The sequence below is a fragment of the Amphiprion ocellaris genome, chromosome 11, assembly GCF_022539595.1.
Source record: "Amphiprion ocellaris isolate individual 3 ecotype Okinawa chromosome 11, ASM2253959v1, whole genome shotgun sequence".
Lineage (NCBI taxonomy): Eukaryota > Metazoa > Chordata > Actinopteri > Pomacentridae > Amphiprion > Amphiprion ocellaris.
Window position 1 is genome coordinate 33,151,216 of NC_072776.1, and position 21,555 is coordinate 33,172,770.

General features: G+C 38.2%; 2 protein-coding genes across 3 annotated transcripts in view; one reads left to right on the forward strand and one right to left on the reverse strand.

Annotated features, from left to right (window-relative positions):
• On the forward strand, positions 1-19,879 carry hcn5 (hyperpolarization activated cyclic nucleotide-gated potassium channel 5). Its single transcript, XM_023296632.3, has 10 exons — positions 1-467; positions 3,665-3,851; positions 4,805-4,909; positions 5,881-6,018; positions 8,295-8,456; positions 11,103-11,196; positions 11,282-11,409; positions 14,294-14,440; positions 15,174-15,411; positions 17,614-19,879. The coding sequence occupies exons 1-10, from the start codon at positions 283-285 to the stop codon at positions 17,784-17,786; spliced, it is 1,557 nt and encodes a 518-aa protein (XP_023152400.2). The 5' UTR covers positions 1-282; the 3' UTR covers positions 17,787-19,879.
• The window catches only part of LOC118469385 (uncharacterized), a 10,669-nt gene continuing 8,889 nt past the window's right edge, over positions 19,776-21,555 (reverse strand). For both annotated transcript variants that reach the window (XM_035942171.2, XM_035942170.2), the window contains one exon: positions 19,776-20,646. In XM_035942171.2, coding sequence (XP_035798064.1) covers positions 19,909-20,646 — 738 coding nt within the window. In that variant the 3' untranslated portion in view covers positions 19,776-19,908. The remainder of the gene's footprint in view (positions 20,647-21,555) is intronic.

The following is a 21,555-nucleotide window of genomic DNA, read 5'->3' on the forward strand; positions in this document are numbered from 1 at the left end:
TCTCTGGGTATTAATGTGAGCCGGACCTCTTGACGTGGCTTGATTCATGTGGGGACGAGACGCAGATACTGAATAGTTGATGAGCTGGAAGAAAGGGACGGCGGGGTGGGGGCAGAAATAGAGCGAGAGGGAGGGAGGGAGCAGAGAAAAGGCTGCTGATCCACTCCAGTCGCTCCCATAAGCCCCGAGGTCGGGACGCCTGCATGGAAAATTACCTCGCGGCCGAGAGGAGGGCAGTTGTGGGCTGAGGATGGCTTTCGGCTGAGCGGACCCAGGCGGACCATGGAGAAGCTGAAGGGTCCCACGGCGGGATGCTCCACGGCGACCTGTGGATGGAGGGCGCTGCTCCTGCCGCAGCTCAACCGCCAGTCGCTGTACGTCTACGGCAGCGAGGTGGCCGTGGAGAAGGAGTGCATCCGGCAGCTGCAGAGCGGAGTCTTTGTCATTCACCCCTTCAGCCTCATGAGGTATTTAATACCCCTGATAGATTCAGGCCAGTCCCATGCATCACCTCACCAGCTACTCTGAAGGGTTCGGCAAGTTGATGAAGTTTGATCTGTGCAAGAGCCGAAACAAAGCAAGATGCAACTACTCAAGTGACTTTTTCTCTTACATTTTTCAGGAATGTTTTTATCTAACGACGTTGAGGAACAGTCACTTTGCCTTTCACTGCACAAACTACATGAGTTTGTCACATAAATACTGTTAAATCCTGAACATGTTTAACATGCAGCTTCTCACTGGACTTTATTCCTATTTTTTTGGAGTTTGTAAGATTGTTTTTATTGCACAGCCTTGATGAACAGTCACTTTGTATTTCCCTGCATAAACTGTATGGGTTTGTCACATAAATATTCTAAAAACTACAGAAAAATAAGAATAAAGTCAACTGAAAAAGCTGCATCTGACACTAAAAATCAAAAAATATTCAGAATTTAAGAGATTGTTGTTATTGCATGACGTTTTGGAACAGTTACTTTGTATTCCACTGCACAAACTATATAAGCATCTAATCTTGATTTGAAGAAAAGCTGAATATTTTTAGATTTCCATCGGCTCCTCTGAAGGGTTCAGCAAGTTTTGGTAGTTCTTCTGTCATAAATGATAAAGTTTTATCTGTGCAAGAGCCGAAACAAAGCAAGATGCAGCTTCTCAAGTGACTTTTCTTTTCAATTTTTCAAGAATATTGTTATTGCACAACACTGAGGAACAGTCACTGCACTTCACTGCACAAACTACAAGAGTATGTCACATAAATACTCTTAAATCTTGAATATTTTTAGATTTTTTAGTGTCAGATGCAGCTTCTCAGCTGACTATATTCCTGTTTTTGTGTAGCTTTTGAAGCATGTTGTTATTGCACAGCCTTGACGAACAGTCACTTTGCATTTCGCTGCACAAACTGTATGAGTGTTTAATCTTGATTTGGAGAAAAACTGAATATTTTTAGATTTCCAGTGGCTCCTCTGAAGGTTCCTGCAAGTTTTTGTAGTTCCTCTGTCACATCTGAAAAAGTTTTATCCATGCAAGAGCCAAAACAAAGCAAGATGCAGCTTCTCAAGTGACTTTTTCTTTTCAATTTTTCAAGAATGTTGTTCTTGCACGACGTTGAGGAACAGTCACTGCACAAACTGCACAAACTGCACGAGTATGTCACATAAATACTCTAAAAACTACAGAAAAATAAGAATAAAGCCAACATTCTTTAAACAACTACAGAAGCTAGTTATAAAATTGGAATAAAGTCAACTGAGGAGCTGCATCTGACACTAAAAATTGAAAAAAATATTCTGAATTTAAGAAAATGTTATTGCACAACATTGAGGAACAGTCACTGCATTTCACTGCATAAACTGTCTGAGCATTTGACAAAAAAAATGAATATTTTTAGATTTTTTTAGTGTCAGATGTAGCTTCTCAGTTGACTTTATTCCTATTTTTCTGTAGTTTTTAAAGGTTGTTGTTATTGAACAGTCTTGAGGAACCATAATTTTGCATTTCACTGCATTTAATCTTGATTTGCAGAAAAAATGAATATTTTTAGATTATTGAGAGACTTTGAGGGAAAACAAGGATGTTGCATCAGTTTGTTAGAAACAGTGTGAGAGCATCAGGAACTGTTATCTGACTTTATAACTGATTAATTCATGACCCGTATGCTGCATTTCTATTTCCAGTGTTTGCAGTTTGCATCTTTTTTTTCAAAGTTTGCAATCTTATATTCTTGAGATTTCTCCATTTTGTTTTGTTTTGTTATAGAGTTCTACTGTTTCACTAACGGTGTCGACTTGACGGCTTAATTAGTCCGAAGCATTAATCAATAATTCAACAACTGATACTGATAATTTGTGTTTCATCTCTGGAAGCACACTGAAAAACTGGTTAAAAACAAGGAAAGATGAATATTTTTAGATTTTGCAGCTTCTCAATTTCACCAATTTGCACAAAAACTGAATATTTTTATATTTTGAGTTTTTTGTTGTCTTTTTAGGGAAAACCAGGATATTGAGTCAAATTGTGAGTTAGGAATAATTATGGACTGTTTTTGGACTTTTTACCTAATTGATAAATTAAGAAAATAATCAGCAATTAGAAATAATAATTAGTGCAGCCTATGTTTGCATTTTAAAATTTTGCAATCTTTTAAATTTGCTCTTCTGAGTTGTTCCTTCTGAGATTTGTCCGTTTTGTTTTGTTTTGTTTTGTTAAAGGGTTCGACTGATACTGATAATTTGTGTTTAATCTCTGGAAGCACATTGGGAGCAGATTAGAAACAAGAAAAGACAATTATTTTTCACATATTTGCACAAAAACTTAATATTTTCTGATTTTGGAGTTTGTTTTTTTCAGGAAAACAAGGATGTTGGATTAAATGGTGAAGTCTGAAGGTAATTAGAAATTATTTTCAGACTTTTTACCAAACAGATAAATGAGGAAAATAATCAGCATGTTGTCAACAATTACAAGAATAATTAGTGCAGCCTTACTCTACATTATTTGTTTACAATCTTGTTAATCTGCTTTTCTGTTCCCTGCTCCTGAGGTTTCTCCGCTTTGTTTGTGTATTTTTTGTCTCCAGACTTGACACCTTAATTAGTCTTAAGCCTCACTAAATAATTCAACAGCTGATTATGATAACGATCGTTTGTGTTTTACTTCTGAAAGCACCTCGGAAAACCCATTAAAACACAAAAACAGACAAAGAAATGCAAAATAGTATGTATAAAACTGAAAGTATAAGTGAACATCAATTCAAAATGAGTGATCTACAGGAACAGTTAAAGGTCGATGAGCAGTAAAGGAGAATTAGAAATGACTTCTGGTGTTTAAACTCTGGAGGATCAGAAGAAAGAACTTGTTTAAGGAACTTGTTTTCCACAGATGGCCGCTTGTTGTTTATCTGTGTGCAGCATTATTATTATTAGTCTGTAAGGTGATCAGAGCAGAGTGAAAACAGAGACGGAATGAAACAATCGGGATCAGAGAGCAGCAGAGTCATCTGAGCTGGCAATCGAAGCTGGACTGAGGAGATGTGCAGTTACAGTATCGCAGTATTTAGTGTGCAAAAATCAGCTTCTCTTGCCGCCGGCTGCATGACTTTTCCACTCCAAACCAGACCTAGAGGTCACTCAGAAGTCACACATTTTTTTATTATTTCCCACAGGAGCTACTACATCATGTGCATGATGGCAATCACGTTCCTGAACCTGATCGGGATTCCCATGGAGATAGCGTTTCTGGACGGACATAGCGGCTTGGCATGGGAAGGCTTCAACGTCTTCTCGGACACCCTGTTCCTCATCGACGTGGCCCTGAACTTCCGAATGGGCATCATAACGGAGGACGCAGAGGTGAGAGTGGCTGTACTCTATTTTCAGACACAATCTGGAGGACGTTAATCCCCGCGCAGACGAGTACATACAATCCATCTCTGGCCCATCTGTAATCTACTCAATACACGAAAGGCTAGATTAACAGCCTCCCCCTCTGCTCCTGAACACGGGGCCAAATTGGCACCTGCTGTGTGATTTTATAACCGGGATTACGAAGTGGAGAAGTATAACATTTCCAATTAAGCATTATGCCGACGATATCCTGTTGTTTGTTTTGTGACTTCTATCTCGCCAAATGGCCCATCTGGATTGTTGTTGTTTACTTTCAACCACTCCAGCATCTGGTTTTTCCAGATTTACCCTGTTTTAAATATTTATGCTTTGGCGATGTTTCAATGACACGTCAAACAAACGTGGAGCTTCTTTGAGCGCTGATCTCCTCCGACGTCTCTCAAGTCTGGATCGACTCCCAAAAAATGTCGGTTCAGTTTGAGTGTCGTCTTCATCCATCTGCATCCATCTGCCACTAGCTGTTAGCGTAGCCTTAGCCACTGTGGAAGCAGCTAATCTCCTGATTTGTGCAGATGATTGTACGTCTTGTTGAGTTTTAGTAGGTTCTGTCTCTGTTAGAGAGATGTCTGTAAAGTCTTTGAATCTGACTTTACAAAGATGCTGTAGTGCTCTATGTAGCATCTGGATTGTTGTTGTTTACTTTCAACCACTCCAGCATCTGGTTTTTCCAGATTTACCCTCCGCCCATTTTAAATATTCATGCTTTGGCGACGTTTCAGCGACATGTCAAACAAACGTGGAGCTTCTTTGAGTGCTGATCTCCTCCGACGTCTCTCAATTCTGGATCGACTCCAAAAACTACTATTGGTTCAGTTCGAGTGTTAAATTATACATCTGACCGTGCTGCGAGGCGTCTTCATCCATCTGCTCGTTCTGCTGCTCCCTTTCTCTTTCTGCAGGAAGCTATTCTGGACATCAAGCGGATCCGAGTCAGTTACCTGAGGACATGGTTCATACCGGACGTCATCGCGGCTTTCCCAATCGGCTACATACTGCTGTTTGCGGTAATAATGAACAGACTGTTGAGGCAGCAGAAGCAGCTCAGAAAACAATGATGCACCAACTTTCACCTAATTAAAAAGCCTCTGCAGCACTTAAATCTGCAGGAAAAGGCAATAAAATGAACAAAAGAATGAATTAAAACTGTAAATGCAGTCAAGATGTGAATCAGTCTAAGACGGGTGTCAAACATACAGACAGATGACTTTGCAAAATGTAGAAATGACAGAGAAGACACTGTACACTGTGCAATATAATGTCAGTCAGCAGCTTCAGTGCTTTTAATATTGCCCAAAATGACTCAAACAATGTTTAAAAGTAACTTGAAATCTGTCCAAAGTAACCAAAAATGTCTACAAGACTCGAGAATTGTCCAAAAATGCCTTGAAAACTAGTCAAAATGACTTGAAACTGGTTCAAAATGACTCAAAAGTTGTTTAAAATAAAAAAAATTCAGTATTATGGACAACGTCATTTAAAACAATTTTTGGTCCAGTTTTGAGTCTTAATGTCAGTCAGCAGAGTTTGGCTTGGTTGAACCGTATTGTTATTGTACTGCCACAACTTTTATGTATTTTTATGTATAAACTTCATACATTTACGAGGCAACGGGATAAATTAATCTTCTTCCTCAATGGTTCCCACTTGAGTTTGTTTGGTGTGGTGTCAGGACTACTACAGGGATGTGAAAATTAATGTAAATTTAAAATCATTTCTAGATCTTGACAAGGAATTTCGATCATAAAGTAAAATACTATAAATACTATCCTAAAAGTTTTGTGTCTTAGTAGATACTCTGTAGATACTTTTTTGTACTAAAACAAAGTGGAAAATTGGGATTATTAATAGGTTGTTATGCTCTGATTTTACTGGTCACTTGAGATCAAATTAGACTGTATTTACGCCTTTGTTAAGATGAGTTTGACACCCCTGATCTAAGATAATTAAGCCTAATATTTCTCATCTGAAACCCCAGGACTTGCAGTACAACAATGATGACAACCCCTCCAAGACCAACAGGATGATGAGGATCCTGATGTTCGTACGGATCCTCAGTTTGATCCGACTGGCCCGGGTATCCAGGCTGGTCCGGTTCTTCAACGAAGTAGAGAAAGTAAGTTTGAAACGTCAGACAACCTTCAACAAACCTCATCTCTGAAACCCAACCGGCCTTTCTCCTCCCCGCCGACACCTTACCACACCGGGCTCCGATGATAAATCTGACTTTGCGATGTCATTTGTAGAACAAGAGCTGGCAGCTGAGTTTGACTCTTTCTAATCTTTCCAAAGCGTTCGGCTCAAACAGCAAAGACCTTGAGGTAGAAAAGACTCCATATCCGTGATAATCTCGTGATGAAACACAATACGACCCTGATACTGGATGATATTGGAATGTGTGTCCTTTAATCGACCACTGGTGGCTAAAATAGACGTTTTGGTGTCGTGGGGTTTGCTCAGGAATCCTGCTTTTCCTGGAAAACCTGGAAACTTTTCAACATCTTTTTCCTTTCATTAAAAGTAAAAAAAAAAAAAAAACCATAGCAGCTGGCAGGACTCTGTTCATGAAGCAGATTATGTTGTTTTGAAACACTGTCTGCTTTCTGTTTGGTGGCACTCTTCTGCTTTCTTAATAGTGATTTCTTAATGCTGGACTTGAACTTTTATTCAACTTTTGCATTGTAGTTTTGTTTTTTGTATAACAAGGACTGAGATCTGCATTTTCTAGAGGAAACAACAGTGAAGAATTATCCCAACCCTACATCTATGTCAAGAAAAGGATTATTTTAATGGAAAAAAACTTCTAAATATCATGTTTTTAGGGGTTGAATTGAAGAATTCAGGGGCTGTCAGATAAATAACTGTTGTAACTTAACCTGTAGTCCATTCGTAATTGGATTTACTTCCTGTCATGTACACAAACTTTTTTTTGCGTATATTTTTTGGATTTGCAGCTGCAACTTTTGGAGATGTATCTTATACTTGGGTGTTATGCTTTTTGAAGGCTGCTTTCGTTGTGCAAGAAGTGCTGTGTTAATGCAAATCAATGGAACTTTGGAGGAAACTTTTTCTGCCTCTGGTGCTAGTTGGTGGAAATAAATATGTTTGATTAGTTTCATTCATTTAGACGTTAGATCAGGAGCTTAAGGGATAATTCTGACTTATGGCATTACAACCTGGTTTTCTTTTTAAACTTTAGGTCTTGGTTTTTGTCTCCCAAAGCTAATTATTGAAATCTAGAAACACCAAGAAAAACTGAATTAAATTATAGCATGAAGCAGTCAGGTGATTGGACAGGTTTTATTATTTGGACGAGGAAACTTAAAAGTATGACCATGACCAGCTGTACTGACTGAAGTTGTGTGCAATTAGGGCTCATTATCATTATTCCAGGTGCAAATTAGGTGATTCATATAATCTGGCTAAAGCGTTGGCTCATTTACAGCCGTCTGATCGTCTGACTGCTCAGATTTCTTGCCCCGTCTGACCTTGTTGTAGATGAGGCCATGTGATGGCCTAGATTTCATTAAAGAGCAAAACTTTGGTAACGTTAAACAAATTGCAATAGACTAGAGTGATAAAAACATGAGAAGACTTTATGTCTTATGTTAAAATGATAAATGACCAAAGCGTGACAGAAAATGATAAATGACCAAAATTTGATGCAAAATGACCAAAATTTGAAGTAAAATGACCAAAAGTGATGCAAAATGACCACAAAATGATGCAAACAACCAAAATATGATACAAAATGACCACAAAATGATGCAAAACTCAATTTTTTACATCATTGTTGCACTGCCTGCTCTACATGCCTTTTTTAATTGCCCAATGGGGACAAATAAAGTTTTGTGAATCTGAATCTGAAATTACTAAATGTGACACAAAATGACCAAAATGTGAAAGCGAACAACCAAAATTTGATGCAAAATGACCACAAAATGATGCAAAGCAACCAAAATATGATGCAAAATGACCAAAATTTGAAGCAAAATAACCTAAAGTGATGCAAGAGTACCACAAAATGATGCAAAACAACCAAAATATAATACCAAATGACCAAAATTTGACACAAAATGACCAAAATATGATATAAAATGACCATAATTTGAGGCAAAAGGACCAAAAGTGATTCAATATGACCACATAAATAAATTAACTTTATGTAGATTTTGCCCAACTTTGACCACTATGGATGTTTAGCACAAAGTCTATTTATGGTGCTTGTTGACATATTTATTGTTTATTTACCATCTAAGTTGGGAAGGAGAATGGCTGATCCCAGACCAGCTTTAAGCCCACTGTGTTGCTGCTTCATTGCGAACACAAAGCTGACGTCTAAAGTTTGTCTGATTTGCTTACCGAGTTTTTCGTGTCGTCTCCTCTCGTCAGGTGTCGAACGCAAACCTGGAGGTGGTCCGTCTGTTCTTTCGCATCTTGTCTCTGTTCATGATGATTTTCCTGCTGTGCCACTGGAATGGCTGCATCCAGTACTTCGTCCCGATGCTGGAGGAGTTTCCCAGTGACTGCTGGGTCCGCAAGGAAAACCTGATGGTGACGCTCATTTTACAGAACTTCTACTAGATGAACAGAGTGTGAATGGTAATGGTTATGAAGGGTTTAGTTGCCTTTTTCTGCTTTAAATTAACTGTCAGCTATGTTAACAACAGATTAAACTGATCATTTACTGCTTATTGGTAATTGAGAAAGGCCAAAGACCAATATCTTGAACCGATATACATTAAAAGTTATTTATTAACAGGATGTGATAGCAGAGAACCTGTCATTCATACCTGGGCTATTTCATTAATAAGGATTCCTGCAACTGGATGTGAATGGAAACAGGAGTGATGACATTGGAGCTTCACATGGCGCTATGATACTCTCCTGTTTACTGTGAGATCAACTGATTGAGATCAATAATTGTCTCCTGCAGTTCTTTGCTTTGTTATTTTTATTATCTATTCCGTCACTTTTATTCCCCACTAAGACTCAGCTCTTTAAGCATTATTGTTTTTCTAAAATCTATTTCAGGGTAATCTGCGACTGCCTCCTAACTTAGCTGCTAGCCATTAGCATAGCCTTAGCCACTGTGAGAGCAGCTAATGTCCTGATTAGTGCAGACTTAAAGTCATTGATTTGTAAAGTCAATAAATCTGACTTTAGAAAGATGCTATGATGCTCCAGATAGCATTAGCTACAGGCTAAGAGGTACAGATAACCTTTTAGCATTAGCTGTAGCCTAGCACATCAGCAAAATAAGTTCCAGCTGCAACACATGCCTCCTAACAACCTAGCAACTTAGCTGCTAGCCATTAGCATAGCCTTAGCCACTGTGAAAGACGCTAATGTCCTAATTTGTGCAGATGATTGTGCTTCTTGTTAAGTTGTTGCAGGTTGTTTCTCTGTTCGAGAGACGTGTCTGTCTGTAAAGGCAGTAAATCTGACTTTAGAAAGATGCTACGATGCTCCAGATAGTGTTAGCTACAGGCTAAGAGGTAGAGATAACCTTTTAGCATTAGCCGTAGCCTAGCACCATCAGTAGAATAAGTTCCAGCTGCAACACACACTAACACCTACAAGTTCATTTGCACTACAAATGTGCTTCTCTGTCTCTCTGTGTAAACAATGGCTTTCAAGGTTGATTGACAGCTACTTGTGACATGTAACAGCCAGTCAGATAGAGCTGTGGGTGGGGCTTGCTTGAGCCCACAGAAGGGGCTTTCGACCGGGGTGGAGCCCGTTCAGAGTCGGAGCCAGTGCCCGGTTTTTTGTCTTTCCACCACCGGAGCTGCGGCTCTGGGCTCCAAAAACTGGGGCTGTTTTGGGCACCAACTCGTTGCTGGGCCAGAGGTGGCCAGAGTTGAGAGCCGAGCATGTCACGGGCAGGGGGCGGGGTAACATCTAAAAACATCTAAAAAGATAAACATAGATATGATCATCAACTTATTGCGCGTGTTTAACCGCTAAGTAATCAATGCAAGCGCAGTCGAAGCTAAGTAGCTAAGCTAATGCTAACACGTTTACTGTTAAGTATCCAAACGTCTTTGATAAATACTTTTCTTCTTAAACGTGATTGGTGGGCATTGGAACGGCGACGCCGATGGGTAACCCCTAACAGAAGGTTTTGCTGTTCAACGATGGCAAGACACACTAGTAAAGCCATGAACACCACTCCAATGAAGTCCTCCATTGTTGTTGTGTGGGTTTCCGTACGGTGCGAACGCTGTTGAACGTACGCAGTGACTTACACACGTTTTGTGGTGGCACAATGACGCAGCTCCAACTTTGCTCCTTCCGAATGGAAACACAAACCGGTTCTGGGGCGGCACGAGATTTGAACCAAAAAAGCACTGGCTCTCAACTTTGAACCAACCTAGCACCTGGTGCTCTTTGGTCGAAAGCCCCTAAGAGTGATTGCAGAGAGATCCAGGAACCAAAATAGAGCATTTTTTGTATTTTGCAGTTATCGGCCAATAAAATTCACAATACAAATACAATGGTCCCTCGTCTATCATGGGGGTTACGTTCCAGAACCCCCCGCGATAGACAAAAGTCCTTATATTTATTTTATTTATATATATTTTTAAGGCTTTATAAATCCTTCCCATACTCATAAACTTTTCCCACAATGTTATTAACCTTTCCCTCTCTCTTATAAACACTTGCTATTGCTCTTAAACACTTTCTTCACTCTTAAACCTACATCTATGATGTGAAATGGACAAGGTGAGATGCTGAACGTTGCTTTAAACAGGAGATGGAGGAGACTGATGCTACGGTCGCTGAGCCGATCAGAGCCCAACGCTGTACGCTACGCATTTTATTTACATTTAATATTCTTTTAATATGCTTTAATTATAATTATTTATATACTTTTTATATTGTTTACATTTTTTTAGGCTAGAAAATGCTTATTTTACCACAAAATAATTAAAATTATACCGCAAAATCCCGCGATATAGCGAAAAACACAGAATGCAAAATTAGATATATGCAATTTATAAATCCACGATACCGTGAGACCATAAAAAGTGAACCGTGATATGGTGAGTGACGACTGTAATCTAAAAATACCGAATATCAGCATCAGTAATCGGTCGATCTCCACTAGAAATGCATGAATGGTACAGTAGGAGATTGTTTATCCTAAAGATGAGCCCTACAAAATATCCCTAAAGATGAACCTCTTTCTTCCAGAACGCTACCGTGATCGTAAAATACTCTTGGGGAGTTTTCCGAGCTCTGTCGCAGATGATCGCTCTCTCTTATGGCTCCATGGACGCTCCAACAAGTGAGAATTAGACATTTTCTTTATCTCATTCTCTTCCTGACATGAACACTTCCTGCTAAATATACGTCCTTGTTTTGTTCTTCAGATTACGTTGAAATGTGGATCGTCATGGTCAGCATGGTGTCCGGCTGTCTGATGTACACCGTCCTCGTTGCCAACGCCACCGCCATGATCGTCAACGTCGACCCGGCGGCCAAAGAGTACAAGAGCAAGGTACTGCACTATGTGATATTAAAATACTTCAACCGCACACACAGCTCAAACTTAAATAAGTATTAAGTAACAATGATTGCCCATAAAATCTGTTGTATTTTCATGAATGTTTTGCTGCTTCATCACACATTATCATATTTTTATTCACAATATATTACATTAGATTATAAAAAGAAATAAAATGAGCTGTTTTTAGTTACTAAAATTATCAATTGGTAAAATTTTATATAAACTGCCACTTAAAATAGCAAAACGATCTCAGTGACCTGCAATAGTGGTTGAGTATTTAGGGCATCATTTCCATGTCATTTTTAATATTATTATTATTATTATTATTATTATTATTATTATTATTATTATTATTATTATTATTATTATTATTATTATTATTATTATTATTATTATTGTGCTAATAAATAAATAATAATAATAATAATAATAAATATACTGCTTTATTCTTTCAGATACAATGGTCATATCTTAAATAATTACTTGTCTGCTTATAAATTCTAAATTGCTTTTTATATTACATTTATATTTTTCTTAATATATGTATTTTTAATTCTAATCTATTTATTCATTGTTATATATTTATATTTTTCTTGATATTATTTCCTAATTAAACTTTGTTCATGGTTAAACATTTAGATTTTCTTTGGTAGTTACTTCTTTCATTTTAAATTATTATTTTTCATGGTTAGACAATTTTTTCATATTTTCTGATATCTCTTTAAATTCTAATTAATGTACTTATTTATGGTTATACATTTATAGGTTCCTTGATGCTTATTTTTTAATTTCTAATTAATTAAGTTATTAATAGTGATACATCATTTTTTTCATAATGTTATTTCTTTCATTTCTGGTTTATTTATATATTTATTTTGTATGGTTATGCATAATTTTTTTAATATTTATTTAATATTATTATTATTATTTAATATTTTATTTATTTTAATTAATCTATTCATGGTTAAACATTTACATTTTTTAATATATATATACTAAATTATATTAATTATGATTATATATATATATATATATATATATATATATATATATATATATATATATATATATATACATATTTTAGTGGTGGGATGCGATTAAAAAATGTAATCTAATTAATTACAGGCTTTGTAATTAATTAATCGCAATTAATTGCAGTTCTGTCAAATAGCAATATTTGACACAATAAATGAAGTTTTTCAATTCAAATAAAATTGTGGTTGACAGTTGAATCAATGAATAGACGTGTATATAATTTAAAATTTATTTTTAAAAAGGAAAATGGGACATATAGAAAAAAGTGATTTTGATGACTTAAAGCCTGAATTTAGTTGTTTTTTCCACTGTATGGCACATAAAATCAGCATAAGTAGTTCAAGGAGCTTCAGAAAGTTGAAAATCCAGAGATTCATTCTGTTTTCATCTTTTATGGGTCTGATAAATGGTGTAATTTTTATAGGAATATCAATTTTTATTTATGTAATTTTTTATAAACAAAAAGTTTATAATTAAGTTATTAAAAGAGATATTTTTGTTGTTTAGGTTATTCCTCCTCCAAGGAGGCAGAGCCTCGATGGAGTAAAAACTTAAACCACAAAAATGTTTCATTTCTATTTATCTGCATTTTTCATCTGTCTGCTACATTCACAGATTATTGCAAATCTAAGTGCAATTATAGTGATTTTATTCAACATTTTAAGACTTTGTGTAAACTCAAGCACTGTCTAGAAAAGTGGTCTATTATGGGATGGCTACACCATTAGCCGTTAGCATGACTCGTAGCTAACGTTAGCTCTGGTGCTAACAGCAACATGTTTTACATTGAGGAGATGCCGTCGGCTTGAAGTGCTGCAGTGATCAGAAAACTCTTTGTTGTACAATTTACACACAACCAGACTTTTATCCAAGCTGCCATCAGGAAGATTTTTAAAAGGAAACTTTCTGCCCAACAAGCTCAATCTCAGCTTCCCTCACTGTTCACCAGTGCCTGACTTCACTCAGTACTTCCTGTGCTTCTTCTTCATGGCTACAAACAGACTTTAGGTTCATTACCGCCACCTACTGGGCTGGAGTGTTCATCAGAGTTACTGGTGTGCCAGAAATGAGGGAACTGAGGAGGGTGCAATTAATAGCGTTATTATTTTAACGTGTTATTTTCCGCGGTAATTAATTAATTGAAATTAACGCGTTAAGGTCCCAGCCCTAATATATATATATATATATATATATATATATATATATATATATATATATATATATATATATATATATATATATATATATATATATATATATATATATATAGCTAGATAGATATAGATAGATAGATATAGATATAATTTCTAATAAATCCACTTATTGGTGGTTATACATGTATAATTTTCTTGATATTTATTTATTTAATTTCTTATTAAATATTTTTTTCGTGGTTATATATTTATATTTTTCTTGACATTATTTATTTTCTACAATACCCTATAGTATCTTTAGTAACAAAATAATGTGAATAAATAATAACACGTGACCCAAAGATCTGCACAGAACTAACCAAAAATAACCAAGCGGAAGACATAAATCTTTACTTTGTAGGTTTAAAATGTAGTAGAGATAAAGTTGGTGACTGCTGAAAAATGCTAAAAATCCATTTCTTTTCAGAGGTGTTTCTACTAGATTATAATTTTCTTTTCTTTGCAAGCAGATATGTAATGATGAATCTTTAATTAATGGATCTGAATGCCAGTGTACTGTAAGTCTCACACCCAGCAGTGAAGTGAAGCTGTTATGAAACATGATTAAATATGCAGCTTTGGTAGATGCTGGTCTTGTAACGCCTTGTTTCATGAATTATGTGGATAAATGATGTGACTCTCCACAGATGAGCCGGTTGGAGCACTACATGACCTTCATGAAGCTCCCTCCAGAGCTGCAGCTCCGCATCAACAACTACTACCAGGCTCGGTATGGAGGGAAGTGGTTCGACGAGAAGGACGTCATGGACACGGTGTCCTCGGCGCTGAAGGAGGTACGGCTGAAGTTAATGGTCTGATTGGTTAGGATGCATCCACTAATTTAAGCCTTTACCTGTAGATATGTGTAAAATACACACCGGTTGCAGTTTTTAGAGTTCTTAATACCCAAAATAGGCAGTTTTCATAGCTGCTCTTGAACATATGATTTTTATTCTTGATTTTTATTTTTTACATCTCTTTTTGTACTTTAAAAATGTCTGATTTTATACATGCACTGACACCTCTTGGTCCACCTCTTTGGTCAGGCTTTTGATTGATTAGATTTATTTATTAATCTTCCTCAAACTAATTTATTGATTTCTCAATTTAGTCGCTTTTTTGCACGTTAGTCTATTCAGTGTTTCATTTATTACATATTTTTTTGTTGTTTTTTTATTCTATTTTAACCAATTTTGACGTATATTTTGCCCTTCACATTTGTTTCCATCTATATTTAGATAATATTTTTTTGTTTATGCTATGCTATGCTATGGGATGCTATGTTACGTCAGTGTTTCCTCTAGGATTTTTTCCAGCAGCAGCGGCAGGCTCTCTGGCGGCAGCCCCCTGCTATGCTATGCTATGTTAGGTAGTCCTTCATGTATAACATGATATTTAAAGGTTGTTTGTCTTGTCTTACTGCATTTTTTATTCTTTTAATCTGTAAAGCACCTTGTGTTGCATTCCATTATCATGAAAACTGCCGCAGACATAAAATCCAACTGCTTGACTGTGTTTGTTTTCCAGCAAATCCTGATGGTGATGTGCAGCCGGCTGCTGAGAAACGTGCCGATCTTTCAGAATAGAGACGAAAACTTCATCAGCGTCGTCCTCCAAAAACTGGAGTACGAGGTTTACCAGGAAGGAGACGTCATCGTCCGGCAGCATGTCCCGGGAGACCGAATGTTCTTCATCGACCACGGCCAGGTTCTGGTGGAGGTCGATTCCTACGAGAGGGAGCTGTGTGATGGAGACTTCTTTGGAGGTGGGTCGGATTTACTACGGATTACTGCGTATTTTCTTTTAGCCCAGTAACAATATTATAGACCTCTTACATTTGGGAAACTATTGGAGTGGTTTCACCAATAATGACTGTCCTAATAGTGACAATAAATGCAAAAAACATCATTTTAATACTTTTTTCTCATACACTATGCCTGTAAATGGCACCATAATCTACATTCTTAAAATTCCTCTTGGTGCCTGGAAAAAAATTAGCCTCTTAGGGTGCAAAGAAAGGTTTTATGGATAGTGGAACATCGGAATAGACAGAAAAATCAAATTTTTTGACCAAATTCGCACCATCATGGAATTAGTCTGTACTGTTCTATCAAAGCAGGGTTGTTCCATTGGAGACCAGCTGTATCTATCAATGAACCCGCAAAATTTCAAGACTCTAACTTCATTATTTCTCAAGTTAAGGCACTTTAAAAGTTGATCCACAGCATGATACTGCCACCACCGTGCTCTGCAAAAATCTAAATTTTTTGACCAAATTTGCACCATCATATAACTGGTTTGTATTATTCTATCAAAACAGTGTTGTACCATTGGAGACCAGATGTACATACTAATAGACCTGCAAAATTTCATGACTCCAGCTACATTATTTCTACAGTTGTGGCACTTCAAACGATAACCCATGGTATAATACTGACACCACCATGCTCTGCAAAAATCCACATTTTTTGACCAAATTTGCATCATCATGTAACTGGTTTGTATTATTCTATCAAAGCAGGGTTCTGCTATTAGAGAACATATCTACATATCAATAAACATGCGAAATTTCAGGACTCTAACTACATTATTTTTCAAGTTATGTCTCTTTAAACATTGATCCACAGCATGATACTGCCACCAACGTGCCCTGCAAAAATCGACACGATCCACCTTCTTTAAGAAAGTTTAGCTCAAAAACTAAAATTACCTATGAAACCAGAATTTAGAAATGGTTAACTCAATCAGTAATCAACACTTTAAATAAAACTCAGTGGAATTGCAGATGGTCAAACATGGGGTATTTGGTAAATTGAGGCGGAACGACCCACTAGACGATAGGAAAGCGTTATTATAGGGTGAGCTCATACAAATTTTAGCTTTTGTTTTATTCTCAAGATGTTGAAATATCAACTTTTTCCTTCTGCCTTCCTTCCAAATACAATAGCGGTGAATGGAATTTAATTAGTGGCACATAAAGCCATGAAACTTTACTTAAAACTCCTCCGGGAACATCATCTCTTAGAATTTGCTGTCACTTTTCATCAGAACTATTTTTGCTAAAAAGTAGTTCCATTCAGAGCTGTTCAGAGGCCCTTTATAATAACCATAATTACATTTTTTTCTTGTTTAAACCTTGTCAGAAAGATGTCACACCAAAAGGTTACAGGGATTGAAGTTCATTGTTTGCCTCCGCCTCTCTTGCCAAACTCCATTTAAAAGTCTGTCAGTTTTACACCGACCTCATTAGAAGTACTTGGTGTAAAAAACATCTGGCTGCTCGCTGCACGGATTATCTACAGTAACACAGAATGTTTCTAGGAAAAGTTATTTCTGGTGCTAAAAGCTGCAAGAAATGTCACTTTTTTGGACACTTAAAACTATCTACTGTCCTACAGATGCTACTGTAGATAGGTGATTGAACTAATTTGTGTATTTAAGAGGTTTTATGTGCAGTTGGAATGAGTAAAGGAATGAAAAATGAAACTTAAACAGCTGCTGTGTGGACATTTTTGATGCTAATTAGTTAGCATAAATATGTTTAGATTTTCTGATCATCTTATTGGTGAGAAATGGAAGTAACTGATCCGTTCTAGTGGGTTAAGATTTAGATTTTATGCACGTTTTAGTGTTCTTGCAAAAGTTTGAGGAAGTCATTGGTTTTTTCAAATGTTGCATTTATTTCTATACATGAGAAAGAGGCATTCTTGGAAGAGCGCTGTCGAGCCAAAGTTAATAAATCTGTCCTTTCCAATTTGCGTGATTTATTTAGTTCTCGGGCTTTAAGTGGGAGCAGGTCCTAATCTTTTTTGGCAGCAAACCTCGGCGGAGCTAAGCAGGCTTCCCCCGAACAACCCAGCGAGGTCCGGTTATTTAATTTGGGATTAATTGTCAGATCTCATCCCCGTCATGAGGGTTTACTCGCTCATTAACCACGGCCTTGTGCCTCCTTCTGTGCGTTCAACAGAGACATGCGTGCTGACCAAAGGCAAACATCTGGCCACGGTGAAGGCGCTGACCGACTGCCAGTGCTTCTCCCTGTCCTGGGACGACTTTCAGAAGGCGCTGGAGGGTTTCCCAGATGTCAAGAAGGACTTAGAAAAGATGGTCCAGATCAACTCAGATGGTGGCCTCGTGTGAGACCAACAACAGAACATTTTGCTTCATGAATTGGACAGACGCTATGCATTTCCAGGGCATTTTATGCTGTTATATAAGACTTTGCTCACATGGACACAAGCTGGACTCTTATTCTCTGATGAGACGGACGGTTTTAGAGCATCTTATTCTCTCTAGGAATCATCCTGTCCTCTGATTTATCCATAATAATCAGCAATAAACAAAGACCTCAACAGTTAAAACTCAAAACATTTGATCTCCTTGTTGGCGTTGCAGTTTAGCATCGATGTTTGGGGCATTTCTTAGCTACAAGACAAGAAAGACTTCTATCTATCATAATCTAGAACAACCACTGGTTTAGTTTTGCTCTGCAGCATTGATCAGCCACAACTTTTAAACCACTGGCAGATGAAGGAAATAATAGTATCCCCTGAAACACCACATTTACTGCTCAGGAACAGCTCGAGGAACAAGACCAAGAACTCCAAGGCATTGACACAACCTCCAAACTCCACATAACCCAAATTCAGTCTGACGGTGGGCTTGTTTCAGACCAAAAACAGGACATTTTATCATATGAAGAGAACAAACGCTATGCATTTCCAGGGCATTTTATGCTGTTCTATAAGACTTTGCTCACGTGGATGCAAGTTGGACTCTTATTCTCTGAGATGGACGGTTTTAGAGCATCTTTTTCTCTCTAGGAATCATCCTGTCCTCTGATTCATCTGTAATAATCAGCAATAAACAAAAACATCAACAGCAAAGACTCAAAACATTTGATCTGCTTGTTGGTGTTGCAGTTTAGCATTGAATCTTGGAAAGTCAATGCATTTCTTAGCTACGAAACAAGAAAGACTTCTGGATTCTGGTTTTTGAAGTAAAAATGGAGAAGAAACAGAATTAGTCAGATTATCACACGTTTTAAACAAATACTGTTCAGATAAAGTAATTCAAACAACAATATTTAGAATAACTATTACCCATCAATCGCAGTTTATCGTAGTGAACACCGATCAGCCACAACATTCAAAACAACTAACAGGGAAGGAAATAATATTGATTATCTCATTACAATACAACGTTCTGATAGGAAAACTTGGGTTCTGGATGCTACCTTGAAGTCTAACACGTAGCGTTGCCCTATGAAGGAATCGAGGAGCACGACAAAGGTTCCCAAGGCATTGACTCAGCCTTCAAACTCCACAAAACTCAGTCCGATGCACCACAACAAATTAAATCCATTGATTGAAGAGTCTGCTCCTAAGATCCTTGTGACACCCCATAGATCCTTTGTCCGTGTTCCAATGGGAGGCTTACACACTATTAAGCTACTGGTTTTAAATGTTGTGACTGATCAGTGAAGCTTCAATGACGTATTATTACCTGCATTTAAATCGCACTCAGACCAGTTTCACCACCAAAGAGTCACAATCTGGCTAAACTCATAAACACGGAATGTCCAGGTTTCTTGTGTCTCTTCCCTCTGTGGACTTAGCTGTTGTGATATCTACCTACAAACTTTTACCAACTTATATCAACATACAAGCTTGCATGAAATGACAATGCTAAACATTCTGTTTTGGCAATTATTGTATTTGCCATAATTAGAAACTGCAGGTTGTGGACATGCTGAGTTTTGCAGGTATTTGGTCATAAACCAAAGTATTATACAAAGGGAAGTCCTGACCTCACAGTGGTTTTGTTCTTGGGACCAAGACTGCACAACATTTAATGCAATACAGCCAATGTTGGTTGAGATATTTCAGTGTAAACCAAAGCTGAATGTGTAAATGCTATACATGTGTAGTCCATTTACCATTTCCTCATATCCAACATGCTCACCACAAAAAAGAGCTGTTCTCTTAACATCTAATTCATCTCAGATTCTGACATTCGTCCGCATTGACCTGAGATGATCGAACCATTAATTCCATCTGGTTTTCGCTTATTGGTGTGGACAAAACCAAAGTTACTCGAACTTCAAAAGACAGTAGAAACTCATGTATGTATTTTTGTCTCTGAAATAACGTTTATTTGTAAGTAATATTACACATGACATGCTAATGCCACTGTGAAAGCATCAAATACAAAGCTGATATTGTACTACTGAACAGCAGCTTGTTTGGTCTTACTTTCTCTTTCACCCAAACACGCAAACAGTGCCTGAAGCCAGCCGGTGTTTGTATTCGTAGAGGTAATAAGACGCTGGAGGGAAGTTGCACTTCATCTCCATCCTGCCCGGCACCACGTGGACAGCGACGCCAGATCCCAGACCCTCCTGCAGCTTCTTCAGCATCCGCGAGGCCAGGTAGCGCCTCGCCCTGCCCGGGTCTTCCTCGATGGAGGCGTACACCTCAGGAGGCGGGTTCGGGATCTTCCACTCCAGGTCCTGGATGAGCTGGTGGATGCGGCTTTTGTCCAGCGAAGTCGGTGCGTCGCGGTAACACGCCATCACGTGAGGGATCGGAGCTTCAGACGCAACAGAAAGCAGATTGTTGGATTGATCTTCTGTCGGTTCCTTTTCCTTTTCGCCTTCCTGCGTCTCCTCATCCTTGTCGTCCTCCATCCGTCCGACGGCCGGGTGGAGCATCACCGCCCAGCGCAGCCAGTCATAGTTCTTCTCCAGGGTCTTCAGGATGTCTCCCGCCGCCTCCTCTGGTGGTGCTCGTCTCTGCACGGCCTCCTGCAGCTGCTGCCGGATGTCGTCTTCGGCCTGTTCCAGGAAGTAGCCCAAGCAGCGGCCTCCAGAGGTCTTCATCTTCCTGTAGAGGGCTCCCATCCGGTCGGACCAGGTCTTCATCAACAGGGCCTGGTCTCTGCCGGTCAGAGACGCCTGAGTGAAGAGACACAGCAGACCAGTGCCCAGGACAAAGTTTATCTGTCGGGAGAAAGACAAGGAAGAGGGCAAAGTGTGAGCTTTGACACAGCGGTAAAGACAATGATTTCTAATGTCTGTTTTACCACATGGCCTCACCGATTTCCAAACTGTTTTTAGGGATAAGTATCGCTTGGATTTTATGGCTATCGATACTACTTTCTATAATTAGATGCAGAAAATAAAGATAGACGTATTATAGAAGTGCCTAAATCAATGGGAACAACTGTGACAGCAAATAACAAACTGTATAGCCTTAATTGTGTACAATTAACTACTATTGTTGCCTGGATTTTTAGCTTTGTTACTCACTGCAGTCCACTGGAGTCATTGGGGCTTGGAGGCTCCACTACTGTATTAGCATTAGCTGCTTTGCTAAAACTATCGAACACACTGCGCGGCGTTATATTTATGGAGTGTTGCACTTGTTTGATGAGGTTGCTGGTGTTGCCTCCTTTGCACCAACTACCCTTAAACACATGTTGCATGTAGCTCAATAAAACTAGAAATGGAAGTCGACACTTTCGATTGCTTTTCCGTCATTAAGCTAAAGCAGAGAGCAGCTAACAGCAGCACAACAATGCTACATCATCGTCTGACCACGGTGGTTCCAGCATCATTAGGGTACGGCTGCAGATAGCTTGAAAATAAGTTGCACAATTTCCATCATAAATACCGATAACACAGTTTGTCCAGGAGCTTAATGGTACTAAATTTCCGACCGACTCAACAATTAATAACAGCGCTCAGTAGCCATCCCTGCTGTTTATTGTTCTCTTATGTATTGTTTGTCTGTTCTCCGTCTGCTATCCTGCTGACCTCACCCCAACCAGTCCAGGCAGACATCTGCCCTCCATGACCCTGTTTCTTTCTGAGGTTTGTTGTTTTTTAAAGTTCTTCCTGGAAAATGGG

Excerpts from the sequence above, each read along its gene's own strand:
- hcn5 (XM_023296632.3), top strand. The coding sequence starts at position 283 with ATGGAGAAGCTGAAGGGTCCCACGGCGGGATGCTCCACGGCGACCTGT. Across the intron at positions 3,852-4,804 it reads TCATAACGGAGGACGCAGAG|GAAGCTATTCTGGACATCAA; the intron begins GTGAGAGTGGCT and ends CTCTTTCTGCAG. Across the intron at positions 6,019-8,294 it reads TCTTCAACGAAGTAGAGAAA|GTGTCGAACGCAAACCTGGA; the intron begins GTAAGTTTGAAA and ends TCCTCTCGTCAG.